Source organism: Plutella xylostella, chromosome 7, assembly GCF_932276165.1.
Source record: "Plutella xylostella chromosome 7, ilPluXylo3.1, whole genome shotgun sequence".
Taxonomy (NCBI): Eukaryota; Metazoa; Arthropoda; class Insecta; order Lepidoptera; family Plutellidae; genus Plutella; species Plutella xylostella.
Genome location: NC_063987.1, coordinates 2,340,896 through 2,368,585, shown reverse-complemented (window position 1 = coordinate 2,368,585; position 27,690 = coordinate 2,340,896). Strand labels below are relative to the sequence as shown.

Genomic DNA, 27,690 nt, shown 5'->3' with positions numbered 1-27,690 from the left:
TCCGTTATGCAGCCAGCTTCATATGGAACACCTTGAGACCACCCCTCCGTGACCTGAAATCAATATCGACTTTTAAATTTCATTACAAAATGATCCTACTTGATGATCAAAGAAAAGGGCTTTAAGAAGTTATACCTACTTCGAATGTATTCACGTGCAGTATTGGCTCCGTGTTCCGTGGTTGGCTGCATAGTGCCGGCTGCACGCTGTAGTTCATTATAATCCATCACCTCAACATCTTAAACTCTGGTGCGTGCAGCCATGCTGCTTAATTTGTCCCTGAAACAAAATATAATGTATAGTTATAGTTTATTCACTTAATTATTATAAATTTGATAACCTGTAATAACGGTATTACATATCTATTGTCCCACCCATAGTCGTCCACACGTACCTAGTTAATATACTTTATAATATCTATGTATGTTTTTTATCGCAGTAGAAATATAATACCTAATAAGAAAAAACACTTACCTTTTTTTATCGTAATGCTGACTTTGTGACAATACGAACATTATGCATCACTTTTGCTGCTGATAGTGGTTGTTATTGTGATCACTGCACGCACTGTACGAACTAGGTGTTCGTGGGGTGCTTCATTTCGTATCCGGGCGTGGGTGCGCGGGCGCCGCCTCGTCCCGTTATCTATGAATGGCTTGCGGGATGACGCGGGTACACTGAACGGATCGCGCCCGGTTACTGAAATTTATTTTAGGCTGCAGGTTGTGGGTGCGTTCGCCGTTTCATTATGGCTACCCACTACTTTTTCGCATCGCACTATTACTATATTTATTTTGCTCTGTATTTAGTATTTATGTTACTGATACCTTTTGTAATATTTATGTATTATTAATGGAATTAGTATATATATTATTATTATTTTTTAACAAGTACTATTTATTTTTTACAGATTTTACACACACATACTTATATATTTTTAATGTAAGCTGCATTATTTATTTACTTACCATACACACTCATAACAGTAATTCACACAACACACACGTCCCATATACCTATACTTATATATTATTATTTTTTATTTTTTTGTTTGTACATAGTTAAGTAGGTACTCGTGTACGTGACTGAGGTCACTTAAAAGGGCCAGCTGAAAATCAGCGCTGTGGCCTTACTGTCCACAGCTCATGCTGAGCTGGTGCCGTTTCGACACTCCGGACAGCAACCCGTTGTGTTATTGTTTTATATTTTGCCTGTATTTTTTGCCTCATGTTCATTTTTTATTATTATTTTTTTGGCCTTGTTATCTTGTATATGTATTTCTTTCTTTTCTTTAAGTCTGTATTTTTCTTTTTGTTGTTGTTGCTGTCTATGTGTCGAATAAATGTTTCTTTATCTTTATCTTTAAAACCGCGTTAGTTGTTATCAAATGGCCGCCATTTTTGTACCCATTCGTTAGTATATTATTTATGTAAATTCTGTTCTTGTCTGTGTACAAAATAAAGAATATTCTATCTATTGTTTCTAATTTTTTTCTCAAAATTTTCTTAATTATCTTAATAATTGGATTACAATGTAAGTTTATTATTATCTGTTTATAAGAGCACACCTTGCTCGCACTCTCAATTCTTCACGATCAGAATCGGATCGACCCGACTCGTTGGAAATTAATAATTTATTGATCAAGTGCATTGTAATTGACACCTTCCGTCGTCTAGTGGACGCGCGGGACGCAACGAAGACAGTTATTGTGGGAACTTGATAAGAAACGTTATAATAACCATCGTAACTGGATATTTTTTTGTTCGTAACGATAATAGACAGCCGTCCAATCTTATTTGTGATTAATTATGTAACTTTTATTGGCATCTAGAACAATTTTAGAGATTAATCCCCTTTTTCATAGAAAAGTTATAGGATGATTTAGCTATTAAACTATTTTGTCCCTCTCTAACTCAGAACAAATTTTTCTTTGACAGAGAGGGATAAAACAGTTCAATAGCTAAAACTTCCTGTAACTTTTTTATTAATAAGAGGTTAAGGCTATAATAGTAAATAATTCGTTAAAAAAACGTGCAGAAAGTCTATTCAGAAAGTCAAGCAACATGCAATTTTGGTACGCACTGTAACCAGTTACTTACAAAATATCACAGAGTACCATGCCACTAAGCAGCATCAGAGACGTTTTATTTTTCTCCCACAGACTAGCAAAGCCACATTTACACAGACTCATTTCAATCACAAAGTGCCGCAGGTGTGACTTGGTCAGCTAATTTACTGTCGTATATTAAAGTGTGCTTTAAAAAGACCTAGGGCCCCTTGCACCAACAAATTAAATCTAGATTTAGTGTCAAATGTCGATTTAAGAAACGTCAGTCCATATAAATTTTGACACTAAATCGAGATTTAACACTAAATCTAGATTTAATATGTTGGTGCAAGTGGCCCCTAGTTGGTCAGTGGTTGAGGCTGTATAGTAGATCTACTCTTTGATCCGATCTCGTTGATTTAAAGAGGCCTAAAGTGAAGGGCCGCATCTAGGTTTTTATTGGTGCCGTGATTATCATAGTCGTAAATGCTGGAATCATTGTTTACTGATTTATGGTGTAGGTACAAACTAGTGTTGCCACGAATAGTGAATTGGCCGAATACCGAATACCGAATATTCGGCGACGCTGCCGGCCGAAGCGCCGAATATTCGGCCGCCGAATATTCGGCGCTACAACCTGTTATTTATGTTCCTGGAACTGCTTTGAAGAAGTCGCTACAGATTATATGAGAAATGCTAATTATTAGGAGGCAGAATGCTGTGGCAAACGAGTTGAATTTTTATTTGATAATAGTTCGCCTAGATCGGATGGCTGATCTTTACAAGTGGTGGTCAGCAAACAAAAAACAATACCCGAACCTTTTGAAATTTGCAAAAACTTATCTTTCTTCACCTGGAAGTAGCGTTTATAGTGAGAGGTTATTTTCTGAGGATGGTTACAATGAAAAGCGCAATCGTGGGCTACCAAAAAATGCTGAAATGCTCGTTTTTATCCAGCACAACTTACTACTGATTAATTTTAAGCACTAAAATGTTGTGATTTGGAAATAAATATACAATTTTGATTAAAATAACAAGTCATTTTTTACATCATTTACTATTCGGTATTCGGCCCGAATAGTACGCACTATTCGGCCTAATACCGAATACTGAAAAAACTGGCCGAATAGGCCGAATACCGAATAGTTGCCGAATATTCGTGGCATCTCTAGTACAAACCTTTGAATAGCTAAGAATCCGTCCTTAAATTATTGAAGAATTTTATCTCTTTCTTGCTAGAGATCGTCAAAACTGATAATCTGAGGCTTTAGCAAAAATACTGCATTTTAAATAACATACGCCGAAAATTCCTTTGGATCTGGCAATCCGATAAACTGGAAGGAATGCGTTTGCCTCGAACCAAATAAAACAAAAGCACACCCGTATATATGTGCAAGTGCTGGAATTAAATACAAATATTTTTCAATTAACACCAGATTAAAAAGAAACTCGTGCATCGATTAATGTTCAATTAAAAGTAGCAATTTACAATGATATAGACGGTCCAGGGACTTCACACACTGCTACGATTTGATTATAATATCACAAGTTACTCAAGTCCTTGAAAAAAATGATTTTATTTTGAAAAAATAAAATAAAAAACTTGTCTGGACGTGAGCATTATACTATATTTTATACCTACTTTCTATCTGTTTTCAAAAATATCGAGAATTATTAGACAAAGAACTTCAAAATACAGTGACTCGCTTTGAGGCTAAGTTTTGTCGGGTGTGGTCGCTCCTTAACTGATAACTGTGTTATAAAATTTAAGGCAGCCCTAAATTCGACTGGAGTTTAAGATAAAGTAATTTAAGGCGCATATCGTTGCATCTAGAGGCGAATTTACACCTTTTAGTCATCAACCATTAATTTGTCGGTTACGATTAAAGAAGTTTTATCGAGATTATTTAAATAACACATACGAGAATCGTGTGAAAGAAACCGTATCGAGAACTTTACTGGTCTTAATTAAAGTTCTGTATCAGGAGGTTTTAATGTATCATTACTTTGTATCTCAGAATTTCAGCTATTTTTATGTTACGGAAAGTGTGAATATGTTCTAAATTCTTTGCTAGAAAATGCTATTTTTTTTAAAAATAGAAACTAAATTAGTTTTATTTTTGTGCTTATTCCCTTTCTTATAATTGTAAAAAGATTCTAGGGGTACCGTAAGTGCAAAAGTATAAGCGTTCAGTTTTTGCCATGATGCCTGTCGGCTACAGAACCTAAAATCTTGAGGAGGCAAACATACAATGGATACTAGTACTCGTATTGATGCTTATAATTTTATCGAGGAACAAAGAAACTTATTTCCTGATGATGATTTTTTGTTAGTGGGTGATTTTAATATTGCACACGCGATCTGGGAACCGTCTCCAGATGGTGCTTGTAAATTAATTTTCGGTAATTTATCACCCCCCTTGGTCACAGAACTGAATCGTTTTATGAATTATACCAATTTATTACAATATAATACAATACCCAATAACAATTCCAGAATGTTAGATCTGATCTTGTCCTCTGTCAAGTGCACAGTATCTAGATGCCCTATGCCAGTAGTAAAGGAGGATGGACATCATCCATCTCTGGATATTTTAATTGATATCAATGTCAAACCCTCATTAAAATGCCCTAATAAAACTGTGAAACTATTTCACAAGGCTGATTACACTTCTGTAAGGTCCTGGCTGGCAGAAACAGACTGGCCCGACGCGTTAGCCTGTCTTGACCCGGACTCCGCCTGCACATATTTCTATAATAAGTTGTATGATGCTGTTGATCTCCACGTACCCACTAAAGTTATCAAAAAACCACAGAAATACCCTACTTGGTTTAACGAATCATTAAAAAAAATTATAAAAGAAAAACTAAAATATCATAAAAAATGGAAAAAATATAAGAACTTAAATGACTATCGCACCTTCTCCTTACTTCGTGAGCGTCAAAAGGCTATGCAGAATAAATGTTACTCAGAATATATTACCCACTGTGAAGAAAATATTAAATGTGACCCAAAATTTTTCTGGAACTTTATTAAGGATAAAAAGAGCAGCAATGGACTACCTAATAGTATGGTATATGGTGATCAATCAGCCGCCAATGTTCAAGGTATTTGTGATTTGTTTAACAATTTCTTTCAATCGGTTTATGAGAAACCTCCTCCATCGTCGATAGAACCGGACCTCACTCACATTGATTCAAAGTTAGATATATCGAAAGTCATCCTAAATGAGGATAAGGTTCTAATATATCTTAAAAACATTAATATTAACAAGGGTATGGGCCCTGATGGCATTCATCCCCTTTTTCTGGTCAACTGCGCTAGTGTTTTATACATACCTATAACTATTATATTCAATAAATCACTTTCACAAGGTATATTTCCCGCTATTTGGAAGAGAACGAACATAATTCCAATTTTTAAAACAGGTAGTAGGCATAAAGTCACTGATTATCGCCCAATTTCAAAATTATGTGTCCTTGGAAAATTGTTCGAAAAAATTATTTACGACATTATTTATCCCCTTATTCGTCCAACCATAATCAACAACCAGCACGGCTTCGTGTCTGGTCGATCAGTGGAAACTAATCTCTGCGAGTTGACCCATACTGTACTGAAGGCTATGGAGGATGGTCATCAAGTGGACGTTGTCTATACTGACTATTCCAAAGCGTTCGACAAACTATCACATTTTCATTTGTTGCGTAAACTGGAAGCAGTCGGTATACATGGGGACCTACTACGTTGGCTCGAATCTTACCTAAGTAATAGATGTCAGGCTGTAGCTATAAATGGATTTACTTCTGCGTTTGTGCCAGTCCACTCTGGTGTACCCCAGGGCTCACATTTGGGTCCTCTGTTATTTAATATATTTGTTAACGATATATTATATTATTTACATCATTCAGATTGCTTGCTCTATGCAGATTACAAAAAGATATTTAAAATAATCAGGGAGCCTCAGGATTGTACCAATTTGCAGAGTGATCTCAATAATTTATGTGTCTTTTGCTCGGTGAACCATTTGTCTCTGAATGTCTCCAAATGCAATGTTATATCCTTTTCTCGCAAAACTAACACCACGTTTACTACTTATTATCTAAATGGCCAAAATATACAAAGGGTAGATAGGGTTCGGGATTTGGGTGTCATTCTGGATGAGAAGATGTCTTTTGTTCCCCACATTGAGCATATAACCAACAAGGCTTATAGTATACTGGGCTTTGTGCTCCGATCATGTAGGGACTTCAGGAATCCAGCAACTTACAAAATTTTATTTTTTGCATACGTAAGGAGTGTGCTGGAATTTGCCTCTGTTATTTGGAGTCCTCAGTATCACATCTATATTAATATGATTGAAAAAATTCAAAATAAATTTATTAAATATGTTAACTTTAGATTATGTGGTGATGAAAAATTTAAGCTCACTTCACTTCAAACTCGAAGAATGCACAATGATATTATGTTCTTGCATAAGATTATTAACAATTTGTTGGATACACCTTTTCTATTGAGTAAGATTAACTTTAATTGTCCGGCTAAGTTAACTAGATCATGTTTAACGTTTTCAATACCAAATGCTAAAACGAATTATTCTCAGAATTCTTTTCTTATCAGAGCTAGTAAATTATGTAATAAAGTTTGTAAAGATTTAGATTTATTTATGCTATCAAGCAATGTTCTCAAAAATAGATTAAATAACTTACGTACTGACTGACATACCTAATTTAAGTTATTCTTAATGTTTTTTTTTTGTACATCGGTAGGTTAATTAAAATTAAAATATACTTATATATATATATATATACATGTTATAAACTGTCTTAACTATCTAAGTTATATTATAAGTGGAAACTGTTTTTGGTTTAAGTTATAATTTTCTGTCTAAATTTATTTTTTATATGTAACTGTTGGTTTTCCATAAATAAATAATAAATAAATAAATAAATAAATAAGTCAAAATATTTCATCTTTATAGTGTTCCTCTTAAGATTACCAATCGCACCTCAACATATTACATATATCCATTTGACTGTCCACAATAAGTCGGCAACAAGAAATATGTTATCAAAGTTCGTGAAGGTCCCATAACCCTTTGTGACGAGCTGACAAAGCATGAACGTTGAAGGGTGGGTTTTTGGGCCGCGTCATGTTATCCCAAACATGCGAGGGAAACCATGCTAGCTACATAATACTAATGTACTTACTATATACTTATACTTAATATTTTGGTTCAAGTCACCCAAAATGGTATAGTAAGCCGAAAGTTGGAAAGGGAAAAAATTACTCACCATAGTAAAACAGTCACGTCACCAAAAATGTTTCTATTTAGTTATTTTTTTGGGTTAGTTTTCAAAAATCGTTGAATAAAAGTGGTTCAGAATACTCCTTTTGGCTTACTGTATGTACTCCTAGCCGAATTTCGACTATTGCGGTCCATCTCATAGACATGAAAGTTGGAAAATGTGGTGGTGGATTGGATACGAAAAGTTTTTTGGTTTTTTATATACAGAATATTGCAAAATTGGGAAAAAAAAATACTTACCATAGTAATAAAACAGTCACTTTTGCAATATTCTGAATATGAAACTCTAAAAAACTTATCTTATCCAATCCACCACCTCATTATCCAACTTTCATGTCTTCAAAGGGGTGCGTTTATCCCCGATTAAGAAACAAAAAATCTTATAAAAAATGTGTATTGAAGAGTTTGATCTTTTTTTTCTTAACTTAAACGACGAAGGTGAAAGCCATTCATAGGGTCGACTGGTTTTAAAATAATTTATGATGAATTGTTAATGGAAGCTTTTATATTTTAAAAGCGTTTTTAACTTTAAACTTCACGTTTCATGATCGTTTTATTATTATTATTAAACATTTATTTCCAGATATATCATCCATAGTAAATTAGTAAAACATGTCAAAAAATTTGTTAGTCAAAATATAAAAATCATAAGTACATGCAAAAATTAAATTAAATCAGATCAGAAATAATAAATAAATATACTTCAATGTCATTTTAAATGTGAAATAAATTGGATTAAATAATATGAAATAATTAATTGAATAAATTATGTCTTTGAAAAAAGTCAAGAGTTTATGTTTATTCATCCGTATTGTTGGAAGCTTAGTTTATACAGGGTGCGTAACTTCAGGAATATCCGAATTAATCCTCTTTTTTCTCTTATTTTCAGGTATGAATTTGCTGAATACTCTTCATTCCTTATTGTCGTAAGCATAAACCTCATTATTTAAGTGTTACTTATGTTGTAATAATACAAATTATTACACATAAATATAATACAATTTTTATTCACTAAGCATAGAATGTAATAGAATATTTTATTGACAAAAACTTAGCCTATTACAACAACATTGTTTATGATCTAAATAAGGTAGATTAGACACAATTTACATTATACAAGGCTTCGCACTGCATGAAATGGCCCTGGCAACCTACACTAGGAGACCTGTATCGTAGGAGCCAGTGTCTTTCGTTCATCGCTTGAGTTTCCTACTTGTATCATTATGGTATTATAAACTCCATATCATTATGGTGTTTAGTTCTAATCTGCCCATTTAACTTGTGAGAAAGTATTTGAAATACCATTAAGACACGTCCCACGCACACACAGCATAAATAAACTATTTCACTTAATTGTTGAAATAGAAAAACGAAAGTTCTTTTATCTTGAAACAACGAATTATGACCACTATCGCTTTCTCGGCCGCATTTGGAAAGAGATATTCTGATATTAATTCAGTTAAAAAAAATACAATTCTACTAACCCTCAAATTCATACTCGTAGAACGTATTGTAAGTTTACAACAAGATTAAAATTGACTTTGAAACACACGATTTTCGACTCTTTACGTCAGTGAAAAAGTTGAAATTCAACGTCAATTTTAAACCTATTGTAAAGTGTCAAAAAGCTCAATGAATTCCCAACACAAAAACCTAAAAAACCTCCGGTTTTTCCGATTATAATATCTTTTGTCATATTATATCTTTTAAACATTTTAATATTCTAAAAATGACCACATACTCTAAAATGTAGTAGAGCCGAGAACTCTGAATAATATCAACTGAAGCTGCACATAATTATGCTAAAACCATACAAAATGTATCTAATAATAAATGAATATAACTTTTTACATACTTTTGCTCTCGACTGTGATCCCGAAAGGGTGATCAGAGGTGACTCGCAAGCGAACCTCCCTTTTTTCTTTACATTTTTGTACTCACGTGATAGGTCGCTAGCCGCATCGCCGGAATTTAGTTAAAACTACCTATTTATTATTTAACTTAGCCTTCGGGCGGCATCAAAACATCTGACAGTCGGGTTGCCCACTTGCCCGACAACTCTCTCACTAGCACAAGCTTGCTTGTGTTGGGGTCCACCAACCCGCACTTGGCCAGCGTGGTGGACTAGGCCTAAACCCTTCCTTCATTGGAAGGAGACCCGTGCCCCAGCAGTGGGAACGTGATGATTAAACTTTTTGTACAAAAAATAACATAAAAATCTCACTACATAATCCGAGAACAGAAAAGCGCTACCGGTTGTTATATTTGAAAGCCGATACAACTATTAATGTTTGAGAGACTCATGAATAAATAAACTGTCCCCGAGCTGTTTGTTGTATACAGGGGGATTCATTTTAAAAGTACACACGAATTTATTGCTCAATTTAAAATTAGACGAAAAATGTTTCAGTGACGTGTATTTTAAAACGAGTAGGTAAAGCCTACGATGTGTTTTTTTTTTTTTCATCACTACAATCCAGTTATAAAGTAACGTGATAAAATATGTGAGTTGTTTTATAAGTTTACGTGTGCTTATTTTGTAAGTAGTTTAAAAATTTATCAGAATTCGGATTTCCTTTTACACATAAAAAAAAATCGAACCGGTTCAGCCAAACAAAGGCAGCATCTTCAGATTCACGATTTTCAAATAGCACAGGTCTGTAAAGCCAGTACTAGCAAGAGTTTTAGTAAGTGTAAATTTTATTTTAAATAATTTCGAATTGTTCTAAGATCATTATTAAACATCCCTCTGTACATAAAGACCTGGACCATATACAACCTGCTTACGCATCGCAAGCAGGTAAGAAGATTATTCTAATATAAATAGGAAATCTTTGTTAAGCTCCAAGGAATGTTCCCGTGAGTATGAAGTTTGATTAACCCTCTCAAGGTAGATTAGCTAGGAAATTAATAGAGAGGAATACTTTAGAATTCCTCTTTGTGAGGCAGCGAACGTGTTAAAGGAACACTTTCTTAAGGAAGATTAAGTGAATACTCTAGTTACTAACTAGCTAGTTACTAACTAGAGTACTACTACTATAGTAACTTATTATTGAACTTTTTGATAGCATTACCAAAATATATTTGTTATTGTATACAATTATTAAGTTTTTGTCATGTTATACTTGCACAAATTTTGAATACTTTAGTATACTGTAACCGTACAAAAAAATATTAATTTCTGCTAGTGTATAAAAAATCAATACAAGTAAATAAAAATGATGAAATGGAGAAAACATACGTAGTGCATCAAAGCTGGCATGTGACACCATAAATTGGCTTCACAAAACCAACAAAAACGCAACCAGTTGAGGTCGATTTCGAAACATAAGCTCACTGGTCATTTATAAGCCATGTCTATTTCACACCGAATATAGAATGACAGACAAATGACTACACACAACTGCCACATCGAAACGATAAATTAAAGCGACCCTTTTTAAAAATCGAATTCCAAAAAAAACTTGCGGAAAGCATCAACGGTCCATTGAATTGCAATCTTAAGCATTCGATCGCTGTGCTCGATTATTCGATTCATTTTCCTTTTCGATTAAACGATTCGGTTAATCGATTACTATGTATTGATTATTAATACTGGCAAAAAGGATTTCAAAATTAGCCTCGTGTAAATAAAGCCAATTTTATCGTATTAAAAAATACACTGCAAAGCTATTAAGTATTATCGAATTCTGATAATTTTGTAGTTACTATTAATTTATCTGTATTTGAAGAATAAACCCGCCTAGTCTTGTTTCTAAGTTATGATTCCCCGAAAGATTAAAAACTAAAACTTCAACATAGTTAGAACGGTTTAGCAAGAAGAAAAAAAAAAATTATCAATATAACTCTAAGAATGAGGACTGAGATACAACCGTAAAATCAATAAAAAGTTGACCTGAATAACTATAGACCTTTGGAACCTTATGGATTCTTCATAGCTATGTCCAGGAAAATACAGTAGGTAGGCATTTTATTGCAATAAAGACGACTGCCCAAATTAAAGAGATATAATTATTATTTTTACTTACTTATGAAATGGGGAATTTGTACAAAATATTCTTTTCCGTACCTATTCATCAACACACACACTTTTCTTTATCCCAGTGTTGTAACATGGCCAAATGTCACAGGGGGATCCTATTGCCATCCTTCAGATACAACAAATATCTGTATTTAAATAAATATCTGCCCCGGCCTGGCATTGAACCTGGAACCCTCATTTACCTACTAATTTATCGATCCATATTCATTGGTCACTCAAAAAGATAAAGTTTATTTAAGTAGGCACTTACTTAAATAAGTTAAACGAAACCATACATTTTAACCGGTACAGAATTTTTTACCACTCCGTTGACTTGAGAAAATGCTGTACTGAATTTCATTTCCATTCATATACTTCTTTAACAATCTGAGAAACGGTACCTTTTTTGGTGTTCCATTCAGCAAGTGAAGTTAAAACTCTAGAGGGGGATCAAAATATTGAAAAATTCCTTATTAAAAAAACATAGTGAGTTGTCTTATATAACATGTAGGTATATACGATTGTGCGGTAAATACTTTTTAAATAAAATAATTATTTGTACAATTCAGAAAAGCTTGAAAGCAGCTTTAAATATGTTTTGAAAGCTTTTTATAAAATTGATCATTTTTACACTCGCGAGCAATGAAAAAGTATCACCTGCCATTGCCGTTCCATAATATGTCAATGGAACTTATTAATTGCACGTTACTGTATAGGTACCTACAGACCTCGATACATTCAAAGAGCTTTTAAATGTCAACACTAAACAAGTAAGCATCCTTTATTTGGATCTTCCATTCAGTAAGAATTCGAGGTAATATTTTTTAGGGAAGACACTTGTGGATTCATTCAGGTACTGTTTTAAACGGTTGCATTCAATTCAATGAGTGAGTTCGATTCAATGCGGTACGAATTTCTGTTGGAGGGTCTGCAATAAAAATATTGATAAAGGCAGGTAATTATTGTTCATTGTATTCATAAAAAATATTGTATAAATTACGAATTTGCCTGTCTGTAAACAAACCTGTAGGAGCGTTTACGATGAAAAAGAAACTACTTATCTTCAGCAAGCTTTTTAGAATTAAATAAGATTATGTGATTGGCTAGATAAAATTGCTTTTTGGAAAAAAGTCCGCCTTAGTCTGAGATTTAGATTTTAAACTACTGAAGTGCACAATACAATTTTTACAGGAGTCAAAACGTAAGCATACACAAAAGGCCTCCTGTACCTAGCAGTGTGCTTTATGATGAAACAAGCTGTTCCCGGAAGCTGCGCTTCGCCATCAAAACTTTTCCCGTGGGAAGATAAAAAGTAGCCTAGGTTCTTTCTCAGGGTCTAGACCATATGTATACCAAATTTAATTGAAATCTGTTCAGTAGTTTTGGCGTGAAAGAGTAACAGACAGACAGACACAGTTACTGATATGAGGATATAAAGGAAATATCCTCAAGTGTTTCCTCGCAAGTCAATACTTTTATTGCCGAGCTATCGTAGTCACCTCTTCGTCTACCGTTACAGGGCCTTCGAAATATTCTTTAATTCATTGTATTGGGTCTTCGCCTTGCGCGACGTGACACGCATCGCGCATGTGACATGGGGATTTCATTATGTCGTTATCGCGGCATTCGGTCTCTGCGTCGGCATAATTCTTACGTTTTTCCATGCGGGTGGCTGCGGCTTTGCAATCTGCGGGTGGGAATTAAACTTGTGGTCTTATTGATTTGAAAATACTTTTTAAAACATTGTTTTCTTTTTTATCTCATTCGCTGTCAATATGAGAATTTTTGTGTTTTTCGGCTGAGGGATATGGTCATCTTTGTGTGATGATGTCTCCTAACCATGTTTTGTCAACGTAACTCAAAGTTCTCTCGTGTGCTCTCTGGTGGCTATTGTAGCCATCTTTATGTTAAACAGCAATATTTTCTGTGAGTACAGAAAGAAGATTTTCTCATAAATACTTCTGAAATCGCTGTTTCACAGTCTCCATGCTGCCTCCTGCCGCAAATATAAAGGAGGTTTGCAATAGCAAAAAACAAACGGACAGGACACTCGCACAGAAAATGTTTCGACATCCCAACTGGTTTCCACCAGTTTTTGCACCCTCAACTAAGTGGATTTTAAAAGAATAATGACAGCAATTAAACCTTGCAATTTCTTGTGGGGTGAATGAAAGTCGCCATTGAAGTTATCCTTATGTTGGGTTAGAGTAAAGTATCAGGTTTTAATTGCGTTATAATTATACAGAATAGCCTCACATGGTTTTAAAGATAATGAAGTTTAAATTGGTGGAAATTGACATAGATTACAACTGAATAATTTGACAATATTAATAAATTGAAGTTGGTGCCAGTTTTATTATTGGAAGCAGAAGCCACTTCTTATTAAGTATGTGCCTTTTGGAGAGTTCTATTGATTGTTTTGGCCAGGGATTATCATAATAGGTATAACATAATTTTCTCCATTTCAATATCACTCCTAAACAAACAAGAAGATTAAACATTTCACATCATGTCACGAAGACGAAATATTTTATCGTCCAGGTAAGCATACCCATCAACTCTTTGATCTTCAATCCGTTTAACAAACTCAATAGAGAAACAAAAGAAAACCGCCAGTGATCATGATGTTTTTCCACTTCCACAACCCTCAATCCATTATAAAAGGAGAAACGGCCCCTCATCAGATGTCAGCCGACTCGACGTGGCCAATCAAAATAATTTTCGCACATTAGCATAGAGCCGTGATGTGTACACCCACTCACCCAGAATCTTGCTTAGAGTTTAGTTAAGAAAGCCCTGGGCGGTTGGCCAGTTGAAAATTATCTAAGGTAGCAGTAGATTGATTTTTAGTCCATCACATAAAAAAATAAAAATTATAGAAAATTCGGGTAGAACTGGAAGACATTGATTTAATTGTTTCAAAAGATTCATGATTTACCATGCCGTATAACCTAAAAATTAACCTACATTAATCCGTATTTTTTTTACAATCAAATGACAACGCAACAATATTTTCAGGGTCCTCATCATCATCCTCTCCTTTTAAATTCTAGCTGTAATTTTAGTTACTAATCCTTCTCAAATATGGTAGCAATATATCGCCAATACTCCCATAACTCCTTACATCTCGTTGTGAAACCGACTTTCCCAAAATCTTAGGCAAGTCATCGAACCCCCATGATCCCGCAAGTGGGCCCACGAGGCTGCACCATGTAATTGGCGAAAGTGAACACATTTGAATACAATGAGACAAAGCGTATATTTTGCGTTGAATAATACATAACTTTGGGTTTCTCTGCACTTTTTTATGCAACCGATCAACGGGTTGCTGACGGTCGTGATGCTTCGGGGATTGAATTTGGTCTAATATGTATAATATAAGGTTTTGCAAAAATTGAATTGCGTTACCTATGGACGGTGTTCACATTTCAGATTTAAAATCTGCAACATTATGTTCATCATATACTTACTTACCTAATTTGCAATAATAAGCTGGGGATTTTTAGATTTTCCTGTAAATTTTTGAGTTATACCTACCATAATTAAAAATATATATATATTTTGAAATATTACGAAATAACGACTAATACGTACAAAATGTGTAATGCGTGATATAAACCTATTTGTGTTGTGTCCCGACATTTCTTGCTGTGGCAATGAAGACACGTCTTGGCATAACCTAGTGAAATCTGTTTTGAATTAAACACCCATAAATCTCTGCATTGTATTCAATACACTTCGGCTTTCAATACTGCAATAAATATTATAATCCTGAGCACTTACACTAATACTAAATAAATAAATAAATAAAAATTCGTTTATTTGAAAACCAATAAAGACACATACAAATGTTTGCAACCTTGGTCCTCAAACTAGGATTCCCTGTGCTATGAGGACCAGGACCCGTCGTTGATTATTTATCTAATTTAAAAGTGCCTATTAGAAGCATATATATACTATGATTTGTAATATGCGTAGGAGACTATTATTTTGAAGACTGAATTATTTGGTAATGTTTTGTAAGAACTTTACGCTTGAGTAATGTACTTGATTGTAGTGTTGCCGAAAGAACGATAGTTTTTCTATCGATTATATAAGATTTACCCGAGCGACAGTATTAATGAATTATGGATACTTTTTAAAAAAGTATTGTATAATATATTACTATTGATAATGACCAACACTATCGATAGCGTTAAAGACAAATATGACCTCCTCTTCCAAGTTATAACCCAGGGGAAAATATAAGGCAGGATGAGGCCTGGGCAGCTAATTACATCATGGCTGCAAAATCTACGCCAGTGGTTCCAGCTGAGCACTGGATAATTGTTCCGTGAGGCGAGCTTCATGACGGAATTTAGCAGGATGATTGCCAACCTTCGCTAGGAGACGGCATTTGAAGAAGAAGAGAAGAAGATCGATGCTATCGATACAATCGTGCTTTCTCCAACTATCGATAGACAATCGATATTGGCCTATCGACAACACTACTTGATTGGTAAGAGTGTATTAATAAGCCTCCATCGCTGTTGCAAGTGGATGACTAAGAGCTCCGTTTGGAATACGTAATGTCTATTAAATGTGTGTCTAGAAAATTTTGTGAAATAGGTAGTTTTCCACAAATTAATTATTATAGAAAAAAGTAAACATTATTTATAGAAGTTTTTCTAATAGGAAGTTTGTTTGCAAAAATGATTTATGTATATGTTAGTTATAGCCGTTGATAAATTAAGTTAAAAATGGTAGTTTGGAATCAAAAGCCGAAAAAATAAAGAATAATAAATTTCCATGTACTGTAAAAAGTTTTGGAAACATTAAGAATATAAAAAATACATGTATATTATATGCTCTGTGTATGAATGAGTGACAAATTTGGTATTTTTAGACTTAGATGCATCTTTTTCCTTCTCAAAACTCTTTGCCTTACCTTTGTCGACAAAAACAATCATCCAGTGTCACCCGACTCTCACTTTAATATAAATAAATGTTGCGTAACTCTACTACCGTTCACATTATTATCCGACAAATTTTGACAAATGACTATCGCTCATCGGGCCGAGACAAATTGTGCCCTACGCCCTACTGTCACCAAAGAGTATTGTTTCGGTAAACGAATTGTGATAACAATGAATTGTTGGTTGATTTTCTTTTGGTGTTCCGTAGAGGTATCTTCCGTAGAGGAAAAGATATGACAGTAAAATTAAAATTTATTCAAATAACTTAAACCAAACATCTTCACTTAATCATTCTTGTGTGTGTGTGTGTGTGTGTAGCGAAATTAAATCTTACTGTAAGCTAAATCATAGAATATGATGTTTATTTAATTATGACGTATTAAGTCCAGAATTAATTTTTATACTATTTTTTTTCAATTCTTAACAAACTTAAGTTGTATAATGTCACTTTCGTTTTCTTAAGCTGCTTAGATATAGCTATTAACATACATTTTTAATTTTAAATCCTACAATGTATGTGTCAGCTACAGCCGTCTTGATGGCATGAATCAATGTGAAACTCTCATTAGCATAAATATACAATAACATTTATGTATCTAGGTCATATGAATCGATTGTGTAATCTTGCATCTTAATAAAACAATAACAAATCGACTTTGTTAGGGTCTGATTAAGATGCAATTTGATAAAACTTTCTTTAAGTATAACCTACTTATACTTTTTGTCTCCTAAACAAATGATTGAAGATAAATGCCTGAGAAATTTCTTCGTTGTTATTAGAAATAATCAGTTTAATAGTTTTAAGAAATTACATGTTACTCTTTACCGAGGTAGATCAGTACTTAGGTAACACTTTACTTAAACTAGAAATTCGAAAATAAAAACAATATATTATAATATTCATAATTTAGCTTACAATTGCTTAATAATTATAACATCAGCATTATAACATAACCCCCTTATTCATAAAAAGTTACTGGACGCTTTAGCTAATAAACTGTTTTGTCACTCTCTGACAGAGAACAATTTGTTCTTTGACAGAGAGTGACAAAACAGTTCAATAACTAAAGCGTCCAGTAACTTTTTTTTAAATAGGGGGTAAAACTGCTAGTCTACAAAAAAAGTGAAAAAAACCGACGGAACCAAAAATCACTTTTAATTAATTTTATGTTCTATATATTTATACTTACCTACATCCTCAAAGGCGTTTTATTTTATGAATGGACTTGGGCTGTCATCATCATATCAATAATCCGTATGGACATGTGATTTCCTAATGTGTACCACGGTGGGAACGTTCTAGAACAATAGCAAGAATTGTTATCGGTTCAGCTCAAATTGTTTTAGAAAGCGGCGTGTGAGCAGGGATCTGTGAGATTAAGGTGATGAAGTCTTTGATGACAGACGCTAGGGCTGCTACCGTACCAAGAACAACTCTTTAGCAATCAACAAGCATTAAAAAAAACATACATACTGACGAATTGAGAACCTCCCCCTTTTTACGAAGTCGGTTAAAAATAGTCCCAATTTTGCAATGAGTGTCAATCAACCCAACCTAAGATATAAAATATGTATATTGTTAAATTAAAATACCTATAATATAAATGCCCTATATAATTCAAGTTTTTAAAATCATTGATTATCTGTATATAGTGTTGCAAAAAGGTACTAAGCTGAAACCAGCATGTGCAGCATGTTATATGTAAGCCCGAATCTGAAATCAGAATTTTAATATTCGCGAAAAAAAAAAACAGTTTCGGGCTTAGATATAACATGCTGCACATGCTGGTTTCGCTTAGTATACCCTTTTTGCAACACCCTGTATACACAATGGTTATATTATTAAAGTAATATGCATACTTTTGTCACTCATTATTTTGATCTTATGCAAATAAAACGTATGAGTGTAGTGCCAATAAGCACCCGGCCGGTGTTTGTGCAAAAGCGTCAAATGCATGTTAATATTGGTTCCAATGTGCATACAAAATACTTACAATATACAGTGTGGAATTGGAATTCAAACCTTCGACAGATGTCCGGAATCGGTAGTGGCTGGCTGAGGAAGGTCAAGGTCAGAGTGTTGTGGCGCTCCATGGGAGAGGCTTATGTCCAACAGTGGACGATTAAGGTCAGATGATAATGATCAACATCATCCAGCAGTACTTAGATTTTAATATGAAACTTGAAAGTTTAAGGGTAGCCACTTATCTCTTTAGCTGACAGTACAAGCCACTCCTGTGGCGCAGTTTCTGTCAAATGTTTGCAGAAACACTTGAGTTTTATTTATTTTTTCACGTTGACGGTGGCAAGGAACTTTGTTCAGTCCCGGCTGCTTTGGAATTTTTATTATTATGCATTGAGGTATTTTCAGGGGAGGTATTTACTTACGGGGAATTGAATGCCTCGTAAAATAAACCTCCAGGAGGAAAATCCAGAGACCTTTCAAAATAAAAGTGTAATATTGAAATATAACAAATGAAATAAGTTACTCATTGTACCTACTTATATTAGGTAAACACAATTTATACATTCGAGAATCTAAAATGTAATTCATTGTAAATTGTAGTCTCGCAAGCAAGTCACATCTGACTACCCTTTTGACCACTGCCGTGAGCGTATGCAAACCTCATTAAACTTTAATTAGGCATAAAAACTTAAACATTTAAGTATTTGTACCTTATCATGTTACCTCAGAAACTGTCTTCGTCAAGATAACGAAAGTCCGTAAATAAACGGCTGCATTCCCTGGTGACTCTGTTGATTTACTACTGTAAATAAAACCCCCAATTAAAGTGACTAGAAAATCCTTGTTTTGGAACCAAATAAGTTTTGTCATTAAATGTTAAATGGTTGTTGATGGTAGATGTAGTGGTTGTATGATAGTATAGACACCAGTATTTGAAAAAAAGATTTTAAATGCACGAACAGATGGTCTAGAATTAAAATGCTCTCTCCAAGCTTTGATTCGTACGAAGTGATCAAATAAAAATGGATTGTACCTACATAGTTTTTAATCGTAAGCTATATGTTAAAAATTAAGAACGATTTCTGATCATTTATTGTTGAAAATCCATAAAATTACCTACATCCCTAATATTTGGTATTTAAATGTCCACCTTACAGTACCTACATCTATGAAATTGTGCACTAAAATTTCACCAAAGGCTAAACGTATATTTAGTAGTCTGTGAAACGGTTGTCAGTTAGTACAAAATGTATTTAAATTTGATTTAAATATAATTTTAAATACGTTTAGCGTTTGGTAAAAGTATAAGTAAATAAATAAAATTATCACCTCATATCGGTTCCATACAATGGCCTATATTTCCACACAGGCCGAGTATGTCTGTATATTACCCCCACATAGTTCACAGTTCACCGAACAATCTAGAAGAGCCGTTCCACTGAAAACCACTGAACCAAACACCCTGTATTGTCGGCCTGTTTCACCATAATTTGTTTTCAGAATAATCCCGGTAGCTATTGTTGAAAATATGTCACCCTTGCATTTAATTTATTTGCCACGTTCAATACATTTTCATTTCGTGAATTGGAAATTTAAGTAACTTGAGTGGTTAAGTATGTACCTAGCATTGTTCAAGAAAAAAATAGATTTTAAAATAATAATAAATTTAGAATTTTACTGTGCTACCACAAAAAACTTTAAACACCGTTTTACAAGTGTTTAAAACGAAATTTGACAAATTTTGTAGGCGTTTGACAGCGCTAAACACTTGTTAAATACTGTCTAAGTTTTTGTGGTAAGGCCCTTAATGTTTAATTTAATTGACACTTGACACTAGAGAGATTAGAAATTAAAAACGCCTAGGAATACATAAAAAGAACTGTCGGTTTACAAGAGGCTGGCAAGTTATACATGAATTTTGACTTTCTGCCTAACACAAAGAGTAAAGAGAGGAGGAAAGTAAATAGACGAAATCCAACTTCAATCTAATAACACACCGTCAAACAAATTAAAATCATTATCGCACCCTGCACCTTTAAAAAAACACATAAAGTGAACTGAAATACACTACAGGCTTGCATTGCAATTATGGCCGACATGCAAATAAATAAAACAGCAAACAGCTGTTATTTGGTGTCAGCATACTCATGGGAGGGTTAGTCTAGATTAAAAAAAACGAACGACCGAGAGCTGTCATGGAGTCGAGTCGAAGGGCTGATTTTTCAATAGTCCCATAAATGTTATCAGAGGAATAAAATTGTTGCTGTCACTGTCTAATACAAACATTCAGACGCGACAGCATCAGAATTATTCCTCAGATAACTTTTATCTGACTTCAAATCAGCCCTAATAGGTACAAGTCTTGGTAACCATAGCGGCGATCCGAACCATAGTTTTTTGTCATCATCATCATCATCATAATCAGCCTATAGCAGTCCACTGCTGGACGTAGGCCTCTCCCAAAGCACGCCACTGGATGCGATCTTTAGCTTTCCGCATCGAATCATAACCAGCCACCTTTCGCAAGTCGTCACCCCATCTAGCCGGAGCTAGATTTTAGTTTTTTTTTCAAACTAGAGTGAACCTCCAACCACAATTTCAAACGCCTTCACACACTCGTCTAACTCATCTTCGACTCATCTAAAATGGAAAATGGTGAACAGGTCATAAACACGGCTGCTTGGAGCGTCATCGGACAGGGTATTCGAAATCACTGAACTATTCTATTGCAATGTAGTTCTGCGTTGAATCAGCCAAAGCGCACGCATGCAGGTAGAGATCTATGATTCATTTCTACCTAATTGACGTTGGCCGATTGTAAAGGTACTAGCTTTAGGTGGAATTTCACCAAACGCTAAACGTATTTAGTCGCCTGTCAAATGTCTGTCAGTCGGTACAAAAAGTATTTAAAATTTGATTAAAATACAATTTTAAATTTACCTACTGCTAAAATCTTAAGTAGTGTTGTAGTAAAGAAGTCGTGGTGGTTCAAAAGTGGGCGGTTTAGATGGCTGGGCAACTGCCTACATACGGAACTCTGTTATGATTGCGCGATGTAGGACTTACAATTTGCTTTCTACCTCGCTTCCATGCCATCTGTAGGTCGTCTTCGCCGCAGGATCTATTATCTCGACTTCTAAGCTTTCGCGTAATCATTATAAATGTCACCATAAATACCTTAAGATTTCGACCTCACGTTTACTACCACCGACGTAGAATCATTTAATTTTCTCTGTCCAGAATAGTCCGCCACGCATGCGTGACTGGCCAGAGCGAGTCGTAAAACTGTCCACAAGACGTGGTTTAGTACTAACTATTTAAACTACTCGGAATGCCCGCCACGGGGTGGGATGGGATGGGATGGGATGTCAGGATTACGGGAGTAAGAAAAACTCAGTTCCGATTTTACTACTTCACATAGGCACTTTTGTGTCGTAAAGTTTTTTTTTTTCTTTTCGAACTGCGTAAAGTGGTGTTTTGTTAATGCCTATGTGTTTAGGATGCTCCAATACGTATGTAAGTCAATCTGTGATAGAAACCTTATTCTTATTTACTGTTTTATTTTTATTTGAAGGTATCACAAGGAAGGCTTGTAGCATTAAGTCCACCCTTTGTACACACTTATTTTTATATTTGTGCAATAAAGGATTAAAAACAAACACACACACACACACACACACTATAAAGGATTATTATTATCATAAAGGATTAAATAAATAAATAATAAATAAATATTACTGTTATTGTCCAAGCCCGTTGTTTAATTACGCTCACAAACAGAGTCGCTTCGAAACGTAAAACGCATCAGTTTTTTCTAGCTAAGATTTTCTCACGTGAACAAAAATATTCATGTCTACCCAACGGATGTGCTAATTATATTTCAATCTTTATGCAATATACAAGACAAGTATTAACAGAAAAATACGTCAACTTCGATTTCAATGTAGACCTCACACGAATGAAATCCTCTCCTCTCTTATTGGTTGGGATTGCGGATTCAGCTGTGAAGGTGGCACAAATCCTAATCCTAACTAATATTATAAATGCGAAAGTAACTGTGTCTGTCTGTCTGTCTGTCTGTCTGTCTGTCTGTCTGTCTGTCTGTTACTCTTTCACGCCAAAACTACTGAACGGATTTGAATGAAATTTGGTATACATATGGTCTAGACCCTGAGAAAGAACATAGGTTACTTTTTATCCCGGAATTCCCACGGGAAAACTTTTTAAGGCGAAGCGAAGCTCGCGGTAACAGCTAGTTGCTAATAAACTTTTTTCACACAACCTTATTGCTTGTAAATCGATGCATCGAGTATAACTGGCTGCGAATAAAATGTCCAGCAGTGAATTTACTTTTTAATATTACGATACTTCATGCAGATGCGATATTGTAAGCAGCGGTTTTATTGACATAAATTTATTATATTTATCATTTTATCGATAACAATTTTGATAAAACACGTTATAAAAAACCGTTTACGGACAATGAATTGGATCAAAACTTTTTCTTTTGTTTTTTAGTAAATCTGATTATTTTTTAAATAAGAATGATTCATAACAATTTAAGTAATGTTGCAATGTCTAGTCTTTCGTCTAGACTGCTGGAGCTATACAGGGTGGGACCTGAAAATTGAATGAAGGTCCAATTGTAAACGTATCATCAGTATTGTCAGTTAGTGCAATCGTTTCTATTTTGCAATGAATTATAACACTCGAATCGACAGACGAGTGGTTAAAAACCGACCTACCTAGTTGTCTTGAAACGTTAACTTATAAAAAAAAACCTGTTAAGATGCCAATAGAAATTTTAGTAAAGAGCGTAACAAAAATTTACTGCTCGCGATAATCAAGTGCATCGCAAATTTATGAATGAACTGACTTACGCAAACGATAAACTATTATACGAGTGTTATCTGTATCACAAAGTGTTATGTTATGCAATGATCCGAGCAAAAATAGGAATAAATGTGTACATAAACGATAACACTTATCAAGCAATTACTTATAATGAGGTGTTTATAATGAAGAGATACTAAAGTGTGTTAACAAGATGTCTTAGGTCAAAATATAAAAACTTTATTTATGACGGGTATATTTGTTACAATGTCTGTCTGATGAATGAAATCCACTTTTTATTACTACTGTTAGTAACAGGCAAGACTGTTATAGGAATTGATTAGAAGTATGATCGTGTAGTAATATTATGCAAGTTTTTTCATTAAGTGGACCACTGTGGCTAAGTTTCAGCAGTGCAACAGCGTTGTAGGAAATCGTCTAAGCTTAGGAAGGAAAGTTATAAATTAAGAGGATAAATTATGTACATACAAAGGTTGAATTTGAGTGAGTCAGGTGTAGGAACTAACACTCCACAAAGAATATAAGAGAATGACGAAATAGAAGAAATCTAAGCACCTAAGTTTGAGATAATTTGTAATGTAGACTTGTCCTGAATCTGACCAAATCCTAAACCGAATACTTAAGTTAATTTTAATATACTCTGTAGGCTGTAAAACGATGTGATAAGCATTACCAAAAAAGCTATAAACACAGCCGATCGTGATGACTTCTTATTTTTTACACAGTGCTGATGGCGTAACCAACTATTAGTGATATTTAAGTATCAAATTACGATGAAATATCAGATAAATTATACCTACGAACTCCCAAAATTGGCTTTAGGTAATGTCTTCTTCAAAATGACGTGCTTGTCCGAAATTTCTTCATCATTGGTAGGAGAAAATCATCAGGTTTATTATAAACATCTGGCTAAGAATTAACGGTATTTATTGATGACTTTATATTCGATCCCGCTTACGCTTCTTACTTTAAGAAAATACCTTTACAGTTTTGATTAGATATTTTACAAAACATCGCTCGTGTATGGGCACCTTTAAGTGTGAGCTAATCATGTTTTAACAAACTTAGTTAAGTATTCTTACGTGAACTGAGCACGTAGGTAGGTGTTTTCATGGCAAGGTCAGGACGATAGCAAAGTTTGCTATGACTCACCTCGTAAGGATCAACGATCGTAAATATTTTACAGTCTGAATTTTACACGGTCATTGAAGTAGCATGGCTATTGGTTAGTCATAGATAAAAAAAAAACATTATAAATTACCTGCCTTACAATTTGCCACTTATGTATAAATATTTATTATGAATTTCTTTTTTTTTCAAAAATAGCAGTTTTTTGAAATATGTTATTATGTCCACAAACTATTAAGTTTATTGGATCGATGGATGGATTGTAGTAGAAAGCGTATCTCCACCTTACTTATCCAGCCACCAACGGTTATTTACAGAACTTATGTAATATTATGTATACGAGTACATACAAAATATACAGAGGTTGACAGCAACTGATAAGAAAAATAAAAATATTTACCTTAATTTTAAAACCCATTGACGACATGAATGTAGTAAAGATAAAAATAATGAATGGATATTACAATAATATGATCTTATGATAGAGTACATAATTATTTTATTTTATATAAAACACTGTTGTCTTTTGTATAAGTATTGTAATTACCCTCTAAAATTATTCCTCGTAAATACACCAATAATTTCATTCGATAGATATTCAAAGTAAATATTTCCTTAACCCAAATTCTGCTAATTCTAAGCAGGTTGTGAGTAATCTCTCGATTCAATCTACACAGCACTACAAACACAAACGTAGATATCTTTAGTGACGTCATAATGAGTCATAAGACTACCGAATTGATACTACAAGTAGATAAAACGCTACTATGTAGTCTAAATGGCAATGTGACGACGCGTGGTATTATGAAAGTATGACATGTCACCGTGTTTACTTAACTTAGGGCATGTTTCACAATGTCTGATAATGACTACCTGTGGGATAAAAGACATGCTGTCACTGTCTAAAATATAATTAGGTACAGAGCGTGACAGCCTATCTTTTACCCCACGGGTAGTCATTATCCAGATATTGTGAAACAGGTCCTAAAACTATCTTATGTTTTATTAGAATTTCGTCCAACGGTAATAATAATAGAATAGTACAAGTACATAGTTCTAATTTTATAACATGGTACTTACTTAATTTACTTTAAATTGATAGTAAGTACTTCAATATGTTTGTAAGATCTCAGGTTTTCCGTTAGAATCTGCGGCTTATGTACTCAACTACAAAAACATGTGCAAAAACCAGTATATAATGTTATGTACTGGCACATAGCCGGTGCAACAAGGGCATCGCGTCAACAAGAATGCATGGCGGCCTCACAAATAACTCTATCTAAGTAAACCTGTTTCTCAGAATCTTTGTACATGGGTGCGTATCACGGATAATAAAGTCGGTGGAACATGGGTCGTAATCATCATCATCTATGACTTCAAAAAATGATTAACATCCTAAGATACCTATCACTGGACTGTCTGAGGAAATTAAAGGACTAAGTCCTGTTTGACTTATGTGCTACAAATTTTACTAATACAACTATTGAAATGAACTTTCCAGTTGGTAGTTTGGCAAAAGTTACATTTGTTTCGGCCGTGCTATTGTTGTCGATACCGCATCCAAAATAGTAAAAAAAAACGTATGACATCAACAATCCACTATCGGTGACGTGTCTAGTGATTAAAGGACGCACAACGCACATACTCGTAGCAAGGCGCTTGATAAACTACTGATAATCTCATTCTCAGGTTACTGCTCAAAGGCAAGACTGCCTAACGCCGATACAATACTTTTATTCCAATTTCAAAAACGTTCGCCCGCCAGTGTTTTTTCTCTAATATTTGTTTTGTTTTCATGTGGCCAGTATGTTTTGCTCCAAATTTGAAAAGCTAAAAAGCCTGGAATAATTCTAACAGTTGTGGAATTTCAGAATGTATCGTTCTCATTTCGAATGTTGTCAGTTTTCTTCTTTGTGTGCGGAAGCAGTTTGTGTCAAGTGAAATGATATACAACCTTATTTTGATCATAACTCATAATAAGCAAGAAATTATGCTAAGCGAGCGAAAGCGGCTCGAAATTCAAAAACCATAGCGCACTGTTTAAAAAAAAAACGAGCAGAACAAAATCAGAAGCGAGTCATTAACAGTCCAAGTTAACCGGTTGTTGCGTAAAGTACGATAAATAGTTGCACATCGTCGGTTTGTTAAAAAGTCATTAAGATTGATGAAAAACTTGTTAGTGTGTCAGTGATCGAATTTCTATGGAAAGTGGTGTGATTCAGTGCAGTCCAAGTTGAGTGTACGGATGGTTGCTCAGGAGTTTTGTGCAAAATGTGTTGAAAATGAGTGTCCCTAATTTGAGTGCGGTTAAGATCACAGGTAATGTTATGCTCTATGCTTTGATTGTTATGATAGTTTCTGCATTGTAAAGAGTTGGCTTGGTTATGATGTGCTAAATGAATGCGTTGCCGTTTTCGAATGATATGGCTCGTAAAAACATAGTGGTTTAGTACAAGATTAATTACCAGAATATTGCTGTTTATATTCGGTTTTAATTAAAAAGATTGAGATATGTTCTAACAACCAGCCTACATTATATTAAAATAGGATTTGTGTGTACCTAGGTATGTCCATCTTCTAGATGAGTACATAATTATTAGTATAGGTATTGTATTGAAACTGAAGACACCAAATTTGAAAAACAATAGTCGTTCAAAGTGTCTTCCCAAGTCATTCGGCTTACTATAAGTACCACCTTTAGAACACCCTATATTGGGTTTAGTTTAAATTTTCATTAATCGTTTCAAATAGAACTTCAATCCTAACTATCCTAACTAATATTATAAATGCGAAAGTAACTGTGTCTGTCTGTCTGTCTGTCTGTCTGTCTGTTACTCTTTCACGCCAAAACTACTGAACGGATTTAAATGAAATTTGGTACACATATGGTCTAGACCCTAGGAAAGAACATAGGCTACTTTTTTTCCCGAATTTCCACGGGAAAACTTTATAACGCGAAGCGAAGCGCGCGGGAACAGCTAGTGAAAAATAAACTTAAACAATTTGAGGCACGCCCGCGCCTGCGCATTACGTCAGCTACTATCGTTAGAGATTACACTAATTAGTTCAGCCTATTTACATTTAGATAAAGAACTTCGGAAGAAACAAACAAATGGTACAAACTGTTTGGTGAAGACCCGTTTTGGAGTCCGTTATTTTGTCTAGTTTAGAATAAGATTAACATTTAAAGCTTAGGCACCAAGCAAGTACATAAAATATTTTGTATTGGATCTATGGATATAGTAATGCTTTTTTCTTGTCTGGTTACGTGAAGTTCAATTATGAAATTTTACCCTATTGTATCATTAGGCTAATATTGCGATGGGCTATTGCAACATTTAGTAATTAGCATTATTTATGCCTTTTCTCCATGTAGCACTTACAATCTAAACCAAATTTAAGACTACAACACA

General features: G+C 34.3%; 1 protein-coding gene across 5 annotated transcripts in view; it reads left to right on the top strand.

Annotated features, from left to right (window-relative positions):
• LOC105381510 (rho GTPase-activating protein 7) overlaps nt 1-27,690 on the top strand; it is a 198,259-nt gene that overhangs the window by 128,780 nt on the left and 41,789 nt on the right. The window contains exon 1 of one of the 5 annotated variants that reach the window (XM_048622185.1): nt 25,433-26,596. The exons of 3 other annotated variants lie outside the window; for them this stretch is intronic. In XM_048622185.1, coding sequence (XP_048478142.1) covers nt 26,560-26,596 — 37 coding nt within the window. In that variant the 5' untranslated portion in view covers nt 25,433-26,559. Of the gene's footprint in view, nt 1-25,432; nt 26,597-27,690 lie in introns of those variants that run through there. One more of the 5 variants, XM_038106647.2, reaches the window with a different exon arrangement.